The following is a 13,806-nucleotide window of genomic DNA, read 5'->3' on the forward strand; positions in this document are numbered from 1 at the left end:
CCATGAAGTGACAGCTGCACTGGCTAACACTTACATCTACATCTCTACAACACCAGTTTGATCAAACACGCACGCACACACACGCACACACACACACACACACACCAGATCCAGGTGCTTTGGTTCAAAACAGTCAAGCCCATTCTATGGGTTCTTCCTATTCATGCCTGTCGTGTCACACCAGAGGAAGCATGAAGAATAAAGAAATGACATCTAATTACAAAAAGCTCAGATGTACAACAATCCGCTGCGTTACACAAGATAGTGTTTCTGACTGTAATCTGATTACTTCCGTTTACATCACAGCCGAGCGGAAGAATAAAGGCAAATGTGGACTAAGCAAATGAAAGAGAAACCTTTGCACTCCCATCTTACACCACAGGCATTTCTGACATCAATGAGTTGGACACACACACACACACACACACACACACACCTCTGCATTCTGCCTCCTCCTGCAGCTAACCTAAGGGAGAAAGTGTCACATGGCACAGAACCCGACTAATACTTGGGCCAGATGAAAACAATAACTATGAACACAACGCCCACGCACAAAAGACTGTGAGGTTATGAGCCGGGGGCCCAGCCGAAGGCAGAGATGCGTTCGAGATGATGCCCGTCGGGTTAGACGGGCATCTGTGTGAGCGACTGCTGCGTGGACAAACACAATCGACCGTGGTTATGGTTTTATCACTTGTAGTTCATTTCCCTCCCATCTTTCTGTCGCCTGCAGTCAAGGATGCTGCATCGTTTTCCAAGGTAACGTATACAAAGCATTGGTATTTAGCAGATGCTAAACGCATATGTTGGCGGTTAAAATCCATGCAACCCATGTAAATAGAACAGTCATGTATACTTGCATCACTACCCACCTTGCGCACTGCCATGTCTTTACATTGAGAATATTACTTTGAGCTCTCAATGAAAGAAAATAGCCAAAACTTGCTTCAATTACACCCTTAAAAGCCTCTCTGCCCTTCATTAATGGTCTCTTATCCATCCGTTAACGACCAAGAACGTTTGTCCATTTTCACCTCTGCTTGTGCCTTTTTTTTTGCTCATTTCTCCCACCTTCCCTTTGTTTAATAAATCCCCTTTCTTCTCTTGACTCATTTTTCCCGTCGCTCCTCTTCCCCGTCACCCTCCGACTGGATCAGGTGACCTGGACCTCTGGCCTCGTCATCAAAGGCTTTAATCCCCATAAAACAGCCTCCACCGTGTGCGATTTACGTATAGTAGAGGACCATATCTGTGTGCAGCCACCCCTCGCCTCGCTGTTGCATAACTTCACTGGAACTCGTCTGATGCTAAAAATGGATATGGATAAAAAACCCATTGTGACCGAGGGCAGGGCTACTGTACAGAGGCGCTAGCACACTCAGCACACACAGCAGGGGCCGAAGCTGCTAAACCGTGATGTCATCAATGAGATTCAAATGTGGAGCTCCTTCATTAATCAGTCACGATGACATTCAATAGCAGATCATAATGAATGAGTTTTAAATCACACATGACCTTGGTGATGGTGTCAGCAGCATAAAACAGGTAAATTGTGTATTTTAGGATGGATGCATGGATATCAGAGCGGCTGATACTCATGTCTGGACAAACTCCCAAGAGATGTATGACGTGTGTGTGTGTGTGTGTGTGTGTGTGTGTGTGTGTGTGTGTGTAAGAGGATACGTTATGTCTCGTGAAGCACTGATGGCTGGCTTTTCCATTAAAGTTTAACCGCTATGCTTTCCTATAAATACCTCGCCAATGATCCAATGTATTATTCAGTCTCTCTCCGGCCGTTATACACACACAGGTACACAAGAAGAGAAAAACACAGACACACACCTGGAGAGCCGGTGTCAGCGCCCTGTAGGAAGGAGGTCCTGTGGACACTTAAAGAGGACAATGGCTGGTGGGCAAAAATAGTTTGACGTTTGTCCTGCTGCGAGTGCAATCTATATTCCCCCCCCCTTGAACGTATATCTCGGAAGGAGCTACAGATGGTGTGCGTATATGCTTAGATTCCAACTTGCGGTCTAGCCTGAATTCCAGCTCGCAGTTTGAATTGTCAGGGTAACTTTGGGAAAACCAGAAACCACCTCTTGCTGATGCACTTTGACAATAACAGTCAAGTTTCTACACTTTTCTCAGAAGACAAAGTTCTACGCTGCGCCTGTTCACCACGTCCTGCTGGCTGATAAATCAAGGTGGCTCAGTGGAAAAAAAAAAAAGAGACAGGATAAGGTGACACAAAGCACGAGGGAATGGGAAAGATAGAAGAAAAAGAGGAGGAGGAGGAGGCTAATGGAAGAGGAGCTGCCCCCTGGGGGTATTAGTCCATGGATTGGTGACACAGGAATAAGAGGGAGGAGAGGCTGGGAGGGTCAATCGATAGTTTAAAAAAAAAAAAAGGTTTATCTCGCCTACAGAGACATCTGACATTGTGCATCTCTGTGTGCACAAACACACAATTTCAAATGAAAAGGCAGAGTCTCTCTTACAAACACAATCCCCGACTCCATCTGGCTCAAAAGCCAAGCGTCTTGCTCAAGAGCAACACAGGGCGACCGGCTTGTGGCTTCAGCACGGCGATCACTCGGGAGGTTAAAGAGCAGTTCTGTGCTTCTGCATCGAGTGAAGAAGGCGGCTTTACCCGATGGTGTTCTCTGGAAGGATGAAATTAGCCGATGCACCCCCGAGGACGTCCCTTTTCCATACATCATGTTCGCATGCATAAAGAAGCAGTTTGTTTTCTACTGTGTGCCCAACGGAACACGGAACCATTCGGAGACCCAATTATGCAGCGTCTGGACGCGCACACCTGCAAGCGTGCCGATGGTCAAAGGGGAAAAGGGCGGCCTTCAAAAGGTGGCGAACTAAAATTCAAAAGGAGATTTGCAATGCCTTGGTACTTCAAATCAATCTTTTGATTAACAACAGTTTGGATCCGTTTGTTCCGACATCGGTTTTATGGCATTCCCAACTGAAGCCCTGCCTTTCCAATCACAGACTGGAAACAGTTGGCTCAAAGTTCAAAGTAAAGCTTCGTCAGAAGAGAACAGGTCTGAACACGGGGACAAACTAGATAGAGACAGAAGACAGAGAGGAAGACGGGCAGAGGAAGAGGAAAGACTGGTTGAAAAGAAAACTCCAAACGTGATCTTGCATTCCTTACACGGGGGTGCCGGGAGGGAGGGAGGGAGGTGGGGGGGGGGGGGGGGGGGGGGAATAGGAGACGAGAGAGACTGGGAGGGTGACAAGAGAAAAGTTTAACTTGGCGCCAGACATAATTTCAATACCCGGCTGCCGACCCACACAGACTTGCACAAAATATCGACACTACGCAAGCCGCACAGACGTCCTTTCGGTGACTTCCCATCGTCCAAAATTAGATTCGATATTTGTCCTCCACCCAGCTACCCTGGGTCCAGCACAGAGGCAGATTCCCAGATAAAAATAGCTAGGAGGAAACTATTCAAACACTGCTGCCTTTCTGCAGGGAGTGTCTGCCGACTGCGAGGGGGTTAGGGAGAGGTTAGGAGCTCCACTCACCACCTCCCTTTATCAGCGGGTCTGGGACAGCCCAGGTTTTATTTATTTATCTCGTTTGTGCTTCTCAAAGTGTGATAACGTTGTCAGACTGGGCAGACAGTGTGTGACTCCAGCTAGCATTCTAGCGCTGTGCAAGAAAACAAAACGCAGCATATAACAACAGAGCAGCTTCCTGTCTAGTGTGAAGTTAAAAACGCGTTTCAAGCATCACTTCCTGATCACCGAAACAACATAAAAAAAGGCTCCTGGATTGCACGCCTTCTCCCAAATTTGGAGACGTTTCCTGTGGATAGTCTGCTTTTAAATATCATGGTTGCAGATCATATACATAATTCATTGTCAAAAAAAGTCCGGACCCATACCCCATCCTGCTTCCTCGCCAGCTTACCGTAAGCGCTCACACAGCGGTCAAAGTGTTCACTGTTTGACCCTTAGATACAACTAATTAACATTTAATGGGAACTGTTGCCACAACAGAGCCTCAGACCGGCTGTGTTACCGTACTGATTCTACTCAGTACTCCCAGCGTTAAGCCCGACAGATACAACAGAAACAAAGGCTCACGTCTGGAGGAGCTGAATGGAGCGACCTGATCTTAACTGTTGTGTTCGAGTCCACGCATCATCACTTCTATGTGTTTCGATGGTGCCGCCCCTGCTAAGAACATGTTATAGATACACAAGTAACACTGAACACACTTTGCAAATAATTCCTTCGCACCGCTGCCCACCGACAAAAGATAGCAGCGGATCTCTTTCATATGAAAACCTGATATTCTTTTGCAATAAACGTGGCATTCTGTGCTCACGGACTCACCTCTATAGAAGTGCAACTCCGTAAAGTCCCCGTATTACATTACAATCCACATTGCACGCAAACACAAGCAGGTGCAGATCAATCCACGCTCACAAACACTGGAATACATTCTCCACATGAATCTTGACACACTTTTCATTCCATTCTCCGCAAGTCGACCAGTTTATGAGTGTGTATACTGGAAAGCGTTTCGGAGATAGTAACTGTTGTGTTTTCCCCTCATATGTAATGCAACACAGCCGGCAACTATTAACCTTCTAAGCAGGAATGTGGGAGGTCCAAGAATTCCAATAAATAGCAGCAGTGTGTGTGTGTGTGTGCGCGCGCTCTGTAAGTGTATACTCAGACACCCGTTCCTTAAAGTGGCACAGTTATCTAGCCATGCCATCCAGACCCCAACTGTTTGCCACCTCTGACCATTAGCCAATGTGGTCAATATGGGGTTGTGCTGCGGCTAGGACCAATGGCGTCACAGCAAAACCAGGCTCAGCTCACGTCACACACACAGCCCGAGTACAAATCTAGTTCTGCAGTCTTGTTATTAGGACAAACGGCCAATTTTAACTGGGGGCGCCGATCAAACATCTGATCAAGCAGATGAGCAGATCTGATGTTAATGTCTTGGACCCCGGGGGGGGGGGGGTGATCGGAAGCACCCCGGCTGTTAAGGGTGATGCTGTCTTGTTGGGCTGTGGTCATTCTGGTCAAGGGCAGCACAGGACAAATGGAGAGGATGTCCATTAGTGCCGACTGGCTAAGCACATTGTTCCCTTTGGTTACATTCCCGGCTAAACACAGACATTTCCACAACTGAAAGCCGCCACCAGAAGTTATTTGTCAACTCCGTATCGCAGGCGGCGATAGGAAAACCTTTGGGAAAGCAGGTGAAGCTGCTGCAGCAGTGAGAACACTCGTATCCATTGTCAAACTAGTCTCGTCCTTATATTGAGCGTGAAACTCAATATTTCCCAATGAGAAATACTTTGCCAGAATAAATAGAATTAGGCCTGAACATTCAGCCTTTATGCAGTTTGTCTGCAACGGTACTTTTTCTTCAAAAGCAGTGTCGCTAATAGACGCGTTCACACAATCAACCAAAACTGATTCTTAGCACGTAACAGACTTTGCCAGGGTTTTTTTTTTTTTCCACAGGGAAGATAACCAGTTTTGTTACGGAACATCATCTGTTTCAGGCTTAAAGCAAGCTAGCCGAGCCCGATCACAGCGGGACACTGTCCCATAAACCCGGCTGTAAAACTGTATTGGAATAATGGGAGGTAGTGGTTTTGCTGTGGTCAGCACTGCGAGGGAGTTTTCACAGATAAGGCTAATCGCTGCACTTATCACAATGGTTGCGTGTTGAGATTGAAAAAGCATATGCTAGCAATCACAGCACAGGGAAAAGGTGAAATGTTTTTTTCTTTTCCTTTAATTCTTCACAATTATTTACTATTTTTTAACCACACGCGCACAAAGACGCGCGGTCTCTTCACTTGTCAAAAGCACCACCAAACTATGAGCTACTCCGCACCATTATGAGTACAATGAGAGGTCCCTGGCCCCACAAGTCCACACCACAATCAGCCCCAAGGCCTGCCCCACTCCCACCATTGTCCGACACTCTACACAAGACACACAATGGTCACTCCAGAGCCAGGGGTCCCACTATGCAATTCCATCAGACAAAAGGCACGACCAGGCCTTATCCCGTCAGAGGAAAAAAAGAATGACGGAGGTGACAGAAGAAAAACTCTGACCCCTCGGGGTGGGATGGAGGGAAAAAAAGAGTGAAACGCAAAGTGTGTGTGAGATATTAGGAAGAGTGATGTGTCCAGTGTGTAAGTTATTATTGAAGAAGTGTGATCTTAATGCTTAATTAATCATTAACACAACCTTTGAGGCAAAAAAAAAAAAGAAGTTGACTGACTATGTGATCACGTGAAGAAGACAAGTCATTACATACCAGCAAGTATGGAGGTCTTTTCCTTCCGTTAACCAACTCTCCGGGCCACATCGAACACTTCAAATTAAATCCAGTGCTTTCTTATCAGTGGAAACTCACACAGATCCTTTAGAAACAACAGATGCAGCCACTTCCTGGCTTCATTATCAATTCTCTATTGCAGTAGAAATTGTGTCACGTATTTAGGCTAATGAAATGACTTGGAAACAGGAGAGGAAAGGGACAGGTCTTCAATAGAGAGGCAGGAGGCAAGCTCCATAGTGACGGGTGCTTATCATATGGGACATAATCCCCCCCCCCCCCCCATCACCAAACATCCTACAAACAGATGATCATGTTTGTCTATCCTACATACCAAACATTATCATTTCCTGCCGCATCCGAGGAACACTTCAAACTCACATCCCGATTGCAAATCCAGTTCAAAAATCCAGTTTAGGGCAGTGCTATAAAATCAATGCTTCTGAGACCGAGATATCTGCAAACGGCTGCTGAAAAGATCAATCAGATAGTTAATCACAAGAAAAGTAATACTTGTTGCTTTTCTTTGGTTTTACTGAATGTCTTCCACACATGTCAAATTCACACACACGACATTAACAATCAATTTACAGTAATTTCCCAGAAGGCCTGAAGTTATTTGCCGTCTCACCGATGCCGAGTTCCTGGCAATAAAAAGGTCGACTCGTGGTTGGATGTGATGCAGTGTCATGGCAGCCTCCCCAGGGCTGCCGGAGGGTGAAGGTCTGAATGTGCAGGAATGCTGAGGAGCTGGAGGAGTCTGGGTGCCGGGGAGTCAGGACCGACCCAGTGGGGGGAAGGGAGAGAAACATCCAAAGAGGAAAAGGGTCCCCGAAGCGAGGCCAAATGCTGATGAAGTCATCGCATTGTTCCCACATGGAAAACAACCGATTAAATAATGACGAGAAAAAGTTAATGAGACTTTCATTTGTCATCAGCGAGGTCAAATGAATCACCTAAAAAAATAATAAAAAAAAGCTCATGACAAGCATATGAACTGAAAAGCCAATACTTCCACTTCCTCCTTTCTGTGGAAGAATCCACCGAAGAGAGCGAGAACCAACTTATGCAAGAATTTCAAGAATTACACGAAACGACACAGAGACCCCCCCCCCCCCCCCCTTTGCTCTCATCCAGTAATGCTGATCTGTCAGATTCATGTGAGACGGGTCGAAGGTCATCCAATATCTATATCTCCGGTCTCTTCTCCGAAAAGGTGCTGGATGGCGAAATTAAGGTTGCCAGGGTGACGGAGGAGGATGTCGCGGTAACAACTGTACACGTGTTTCAGCCACTTCCTCTTGAACCGGAGTACAGTACCAAACCGAACCGAACCGAACCCAGCACGGAATCCTGCAAGCAACAGGTCGCCCTCCGCCACAGCCAGCGGATCATATCGATAACTAATCCGGTTCGTTAATCAGCAGAGTTCGCTTGGCCGACGCGGAGTAAACAAGAAAGACAATAGGAGGATAAAAAAAAAATGAAATCAGAGCCAGAGTCGCGCAACTTACCAGAATCCCCGGGTGTTTTCATTGCGTCTGCTTTAGCTGCTTAGCGAGGGGGGCTAAAGCGGCTAATTAGGAGGAATCCCACCGAGCGGCTCGTTTCTCGGCCTCTTCTCTTCCTCTCCTCGCGGGTTCCCGGTCTGTGGAAGTCGGTGAAGATACACGGGGAAACTTTTGGAGCTTCTTCTACAGCTGCTATATCCCCCCCCCCCCCCCCTCCGGAGCCGCTGCGCTAGTTCGGTCCTCCCCCGAAACCGACGGGTTCGCTCCTTCCCTTCTCGCGCCGCAACAAGCGGCGTTGAAATGTGCTCAAGTTGCGCCGGAAAACGGGCCAGCCGAGAAGCCTTTCTCTCTCTCTGCGCGTCAACAAGTTCTACCGCTCGCTGTCCGGTCTCTGTTTACTCCGCCTCGGCCGCATCTTCGTCCGCGTTTGACATGTCTGCCGCACGGCTTCGTTGCTTCTTCCACAGATATTAACGGGAACCTCTCTTTACCGACTTTTTTAAGTCCTCCACTCTCTCTCCCACGAGTTCGTGTCTCTCCCCCCCCCCTCTCTCCGTCCTCTGGGTGTTGTGTTTCGCTCCTTCTCTTCTGAACAGGGCCCGCCCACATTGACGGTGGAGGAGGGAGGGGGCTAACTTGGCGAGTCACGCCCACTCACCACGAGCCGGGGCCCGGGCTCGCGTCACTGCAGCACGCGGCGTTACCCCGGAGACCGCCACAGCGCGCTTCCGTGGTGACGTCACGTCCGACTCCTACGATAGGTGAGAGAGTGACTCTGCCCTCGGTGTCCATTTACGTCAATCAGGGGTTCGGGATCTAATTAGGCCCTGTCTGTCATGTCAGGATAATTACAGATATTAAACTGGCAAATATAAAAGCATCAGTCAGGGATTAACACTGAAAACAGGAAATGTCAGCCTCATAACAGAAGAGAAAACAGCCTATTCAGTTCCTCAGAAAGATATTTCGAAATAGGTTCCACTTTCAGAATTGCACCACAAATGTACAAAGTTGTCAGATTAACACCATTTGAGTTGAGATGGTTTTCTACCAGCTCCAGAACGTTGCTTGAGTCGAGATCAGCGTTTGCTTTGTGGTAGATCTTATAGGGATGTCATTGTGGTATTTTTGTGTGAAGAATATTATTGTATTGAGAATAAAATTTCTTGTAAATCTCCCTGTACAGGTAACACTTCTGTACTCAGATGATGGATCCAGATCACCCCCATAATCTAATGGGTTTTTGGAGGTTAGCTTGTAGTTTAATTTCATTTTAAAAGGACTGATTATCCATTGTTACAGTAAGCTGACTGCCCTTCTAGTTTCCACGACAATGTGTGCTCCTTAGATCCAAGTGGTGTCGACCAAAACTGTGTTCACATGAAAAAAAACCTAGCTAAATAAAACCGAAAGAAAACTTGTGGTTATTTTGCATATGAACCTGCATCCTGTTCCTCTCTCTCGTAGTACAAACCTTCTCTTTTAAAGTGCACCTGCTTTAAATCCCAATCAAACTCCACGCAAGCACAAAGGCATTTGGACCACAAATCAAATGCTTCAGAACACAGAAACATTTAGATATAATACATATAATTGTCACTGAATCAATGTTGTTAAACCTTGTTGTTTGACTGTGAGGCTGGGTGTCAGCTGTGTCACTTGTTTCCTGCCACCTTAAATGTCCTTTCCTTCTGCATCCTTGCATTCTGTGGATATGGAGCCGTCATGTGTTACTGATAAAGGTGAGAGGAATCACATACAGTATGGGAGGTGAAGTATATGCTCTTATTTGCCTTCTTCCTTTTCCCTTCTTGCACACTGGCATCTGATGCGCAGGATGTTGGCTGTAAGCCACATGCGTTTTCGTGCGCTCCTTGACTGTGATGCACACCGCTGCCTTGCCTTGTCAACAGGATAAGACAGCAGTAGTAAAATAAAGTAAACAAAGCAGCCTGACAGCGCCGATGTTTCTGTGGTGTGATTTACAGACAGGATCTCTCCTCCCTTCGCTGGCCATTCTGTGGCAGGCTCAGGAAACCCATTCTGCTCTGTCTGATAAGAAACTGGACCAAAAGGAAGAAAAAAAAAAAAAAAAAAAGAAGCATCTGAATTCGATGCTGAACCTTTGTATTCAGGAAACTGTTACGCTGCCTTCTTGAGAGCAGGAACACGACTGCTGTGACCCCTCTGTGGCATTTTCTTACACGGAGGTTGACAATAGAGTAATCATCTGTGACCGAGAGAGATGCACTCTGCCCCCCCTGTTTCTCGTTCGCTGTTGCCATGTCTTTTGGCAGGCGTCTATCAATGTCTTATTTTACAATGTCTGCGCTTCCGTTTGAGGTGAAGAGCTCTTCAGCCCTCTTCACATGGAGGGAGCAATGAGTGAGGAGAAACCAAAGAGAGGGCATGCAGAGCGATTTAGTGATTATAAGAGCAGAGTGGGCAAATTCACAGTCTGTCTGCGTCTGCATGTGAACACACGCTGTCGTAACGCAAACGCAGAGGATGGCATTTACGGGCAAATTGCCAGTACAGTACATCCTGAACACTGATAAACATGATCCTCTATTTCTCCCACCCATGGCCTCCTCCTCTATGTCCTCCCACCCTCATTGTTTATCCGCCTCCCTTGTTTTTTTTCCTCCCTCATTCCATCCATACTTTGCTGCTTTGCTACCACTCACCCATCCATACGTCCGTCCACCCTCCCTCACTCTCACACCTCTTCTCTTCCTCCTCCATTCTCTGCCTGCGCCTCTATTCCTCCCTCAAAACTCACCGCCGTCCTGAGGTTATTGTCTGAAATCAGGATGATGTTCTCGTGATTTTAATACGGGAATTAACACTGTAAAGATTGAGTAATAAAGCTGTGAACACAAAAACTATACTTAATTGGAAATTGTTGACATGTTACTTAATATAATCAGACATACGCCAAATGGGTTCAAGTGACATGTTAGCTGAGTAATAAATACAGAATGAAAGCATTCTGAGAATTTTATTTTATTGCCTAAAGGATATAATCCTATTTCCAGATAAAATGAATGATCTTTATTCTCACTCACTCACCACGACCTTGCTTTCTGTGTGGACGTGCTGTAGCATATATCTACCATATATCAGTTTAATTTTAATTTTTTGAAAACCAAACACAATTTTTATTGGCCAGTCAAGCCCAATCATTAGGAAATAAATAGTCCATGTCAATACTAGATAAATGAAAGAGAAAAATGAATGAAACTGAAAGAGAGTTCATTAAATTCCAAACTAGTCAGGTTTGAGATTGAGAAATAACTTTTGTGTTCGAACCTGCATTGGTGGAGGATGTGGCCGACAGTGTGGAAGTAGTCAGTGTCATGCGAAGAGGAAGGAAAAAGGACATAGAGAGAAGAGGAAGTTACAGCAAAACAAAAAGACAAAGGAGTCAGTCGAATTCTGTGCATGGAAAAAGGGTAAAAGATAAGAACTGTACCTCCTTTCTGTGCTAATGAAAAGAGATCCAGCCAGGTTTAAATATGTAATATTATATATTTAAATATAGAAGAAGAAGAAGAAACAGAAACAGATTGGAATATGATCTCAGAAGATAGACCGCAGGTTAGATTTTATATGCTTCTCTTTGAAAACTCTTGTCTCAGAAAACCTGTTCCAGGTGTGTGGGAAATCAGATCAGCAGTGAGTTGGGAATTCCTTTCGGAGTGCAATTGAAAAAATCAGAGGAGGCAGACAATCTTTTAAGAAAAAGAGACTAAACTTCAGCAGCACAGTCATTGCCAATGGTAGAATCCCACTGGAGCAGAAAGGATTCAAAAAAGATTCAGTTCCTGAAGCCACCTTGGACTAAAGCGAGTGGCTTGTACTACTTCCACAAATCAACACAGAGATCCACCATGACCTGGATGACTGAGAATCTCCACAGACATCAAACACTTATGTTCAACATTCATATGTAAATCTCAAACTTCACATGTGGTGTGCAGGGCAGGTGCGTAGAAGGCTGTCATGATATCAAAAGCCTCGCCCCTCTCTGTGATTCGCCAAACATACATAAAGTGTCTGTAAGGCATATGAACCTGTCCATTCCGCTGTGGAGTTCATGAAGCTGGGCTGGTGGAATTTTCTGACTGGTTTTCAAGTCCGATAATGAAAGGCAGAGTAAAAGATGAAGATGGAGATGTTGTTCCCTGGTGGCGGATTGCTGTTTTAAAAAGTATAGGAGAGTGAAACAACAAGCAAGCCAGAGGAAAGCATGTAAAAAAAAAAGCTGTAGCAAATGCCTGCTATGAATAGAAAAAGGAAGTTATGAAGTGTTTTACTGTTTGAATGTAAGAACACAAGGTCAAGGGTCCCAGGACTCTTCAGATACATGAGAGTGCTCTTCCGATGTGTTAAAAAGGTTGATTTAAATGCAGCAAAGCAAAATAAGACTGAATATTAAAAAAAAATGTAACTGGGAAAAAAAAAAAATTCCTTTGTGCCAAAAAGGCAGAACTATTTTTATTTTTTTTACATTTTAAAGATTCAGCAAATCGGTTTCAGCTTAAAGCTCTGAAAGTATTTTCAATTTTTTTTTAATAGCAATGCATTCAGATAAAACACAGATATTCAAATGTTTTGTTTAATAGTTGGCTGATTAAAGTTTGCTCAAAGTGAGTTTTGGCTCTCCTGTAAAATCAGATATAACACACTTCTGCCCCTTTGGCTGCGAGCCCTCAGTATGCTTGTTCTACAATCTGTTTCTGTTGTGGTTTGAGTGCATTCATTTAACAGATGGCGGACCTCCACAGTTCACTCACCTCAAAGGAGGTAATAATTGAGAATCTCATTAGGATATGAAGTCTTGCCAGTCAAAATAGTTTTAATGATTTTTGTGGGGGGGAAAAATGACAAACTTAGCTTTTAGAATGAAAGACAAATGTCAGCTCAAAGCACAAAATAATATCTTTCAAGAAGTGACGCACACTGTTTAAACAATCTTAAGGAACTTTTGCTATTACAATCAAAACCACAGAAAAAAGGGGACAAGAAATACAGACACAATCGCGTTAAACTAGCAGTGTTCCTATTTGGCTGATGGGTAATCATTCCCAGTGCTCCATGAAATGTTTGCTGCACATTATATTCTATTTCTCTCCTTTTCCCAGTACTGTATACCCATATATATGTTATCTTTCCACTATAGACTTTTAAAAAATATATAATTCAAGCAAATATTTGTACTAGACTGTCAAATCAGAATGACCAGGCTTGACCACTGAAGCTGGATGTGATATATTCACAGTATTATGAACCTCCGCGTGTATTTTGAACATCAAATTAATCCCAGATGAATCTGAACAGAGTAAACCCGAGGATGTGTTTGACAAGCGGAGCGTATGACACTAGGGCCTTGTCCTATTGGTTCCACATCATCCGTAACTCCCTCTATCTCCCGTCCCGCCCTTTTTCATCCCCTCTCTCCTTTATGCGACTCCATCCGTTCCTAATCATAGTGACAGACAGACGCTCCAAAAAGAAAGACGAGAAAGACGGAGAGAATGAAAGGGAGAGCGGCGATTTTGTCACTGCTGTATTTGTGCGTATGTGAATGCTCACAGTTGGGTGGGTGCGGGTGTGAACATCCCCCCCCCCCCCCCATCCTTTCCACTCATTATCCGGTCAGCTAAGGGATGTTTCATCCAAAGGAAGAATGGACATGACTGAGGTCTGTGTAAAAATATCTGATCCACAAATTAGTGTACAATGAAGTCTGCAGCCCTGCAGACTTTTCTTTTAAACGGACATTAGCAGTTTAGCTTCATAGATAATCAGCACTGATACACACTAGCTCTGTGCCGCTACGCCACAGATGGTCAGGCCAGTGTAATTAGTGAAGACAATGGGTGTGGTAGCCCACTAACCAGTGCCACCACAGGCAAGGCAGACACACTAAAAGACGCTCTG

At 45.1% G+C, this 13,806-nt stretch overlaps 1 protein-coding gene across 1 annotated transcript in view; it reads right to left on the reverse strand.

Moving 5' to 3' along the window:
• The window catches only part of erfl3 (Ets2 repressor factor like 3), a 27,844-nt gene extending 19,932 nt beyond the window's left edge, over window positions 1-7,912 (reverse strand). Inside the window, 1 exon segment of the mRNA XM_068757776.1 lies at window positions 7,864-7,912. Coding sequence (XP_068613877.1) covers window positions 7,864-7,885 — 22 coding nt within the window. The 5' untranslated portion in view covers window positions 7,886-7,912.
• Window positions 7,913-13,806: the final 5,894 nt, after the last annotated feature.

Source organism: Brachionichthys hirsutus, chromosome 3 (assembly GCF_040956055.1).
Source record: "Brachionichthys hirsutus isolate HB-005 chromosome 3, CSIRO-AGI_Bhir_v1, whole genome shotgun sequence".
Classification (NCBI taxonomy): Eukaryota; Metazoa; Chordata; class Actinopteri; order Lophiiformes; family Brachionichthyidae; genus Brachionichthys; species Brachionichthys hirsutus.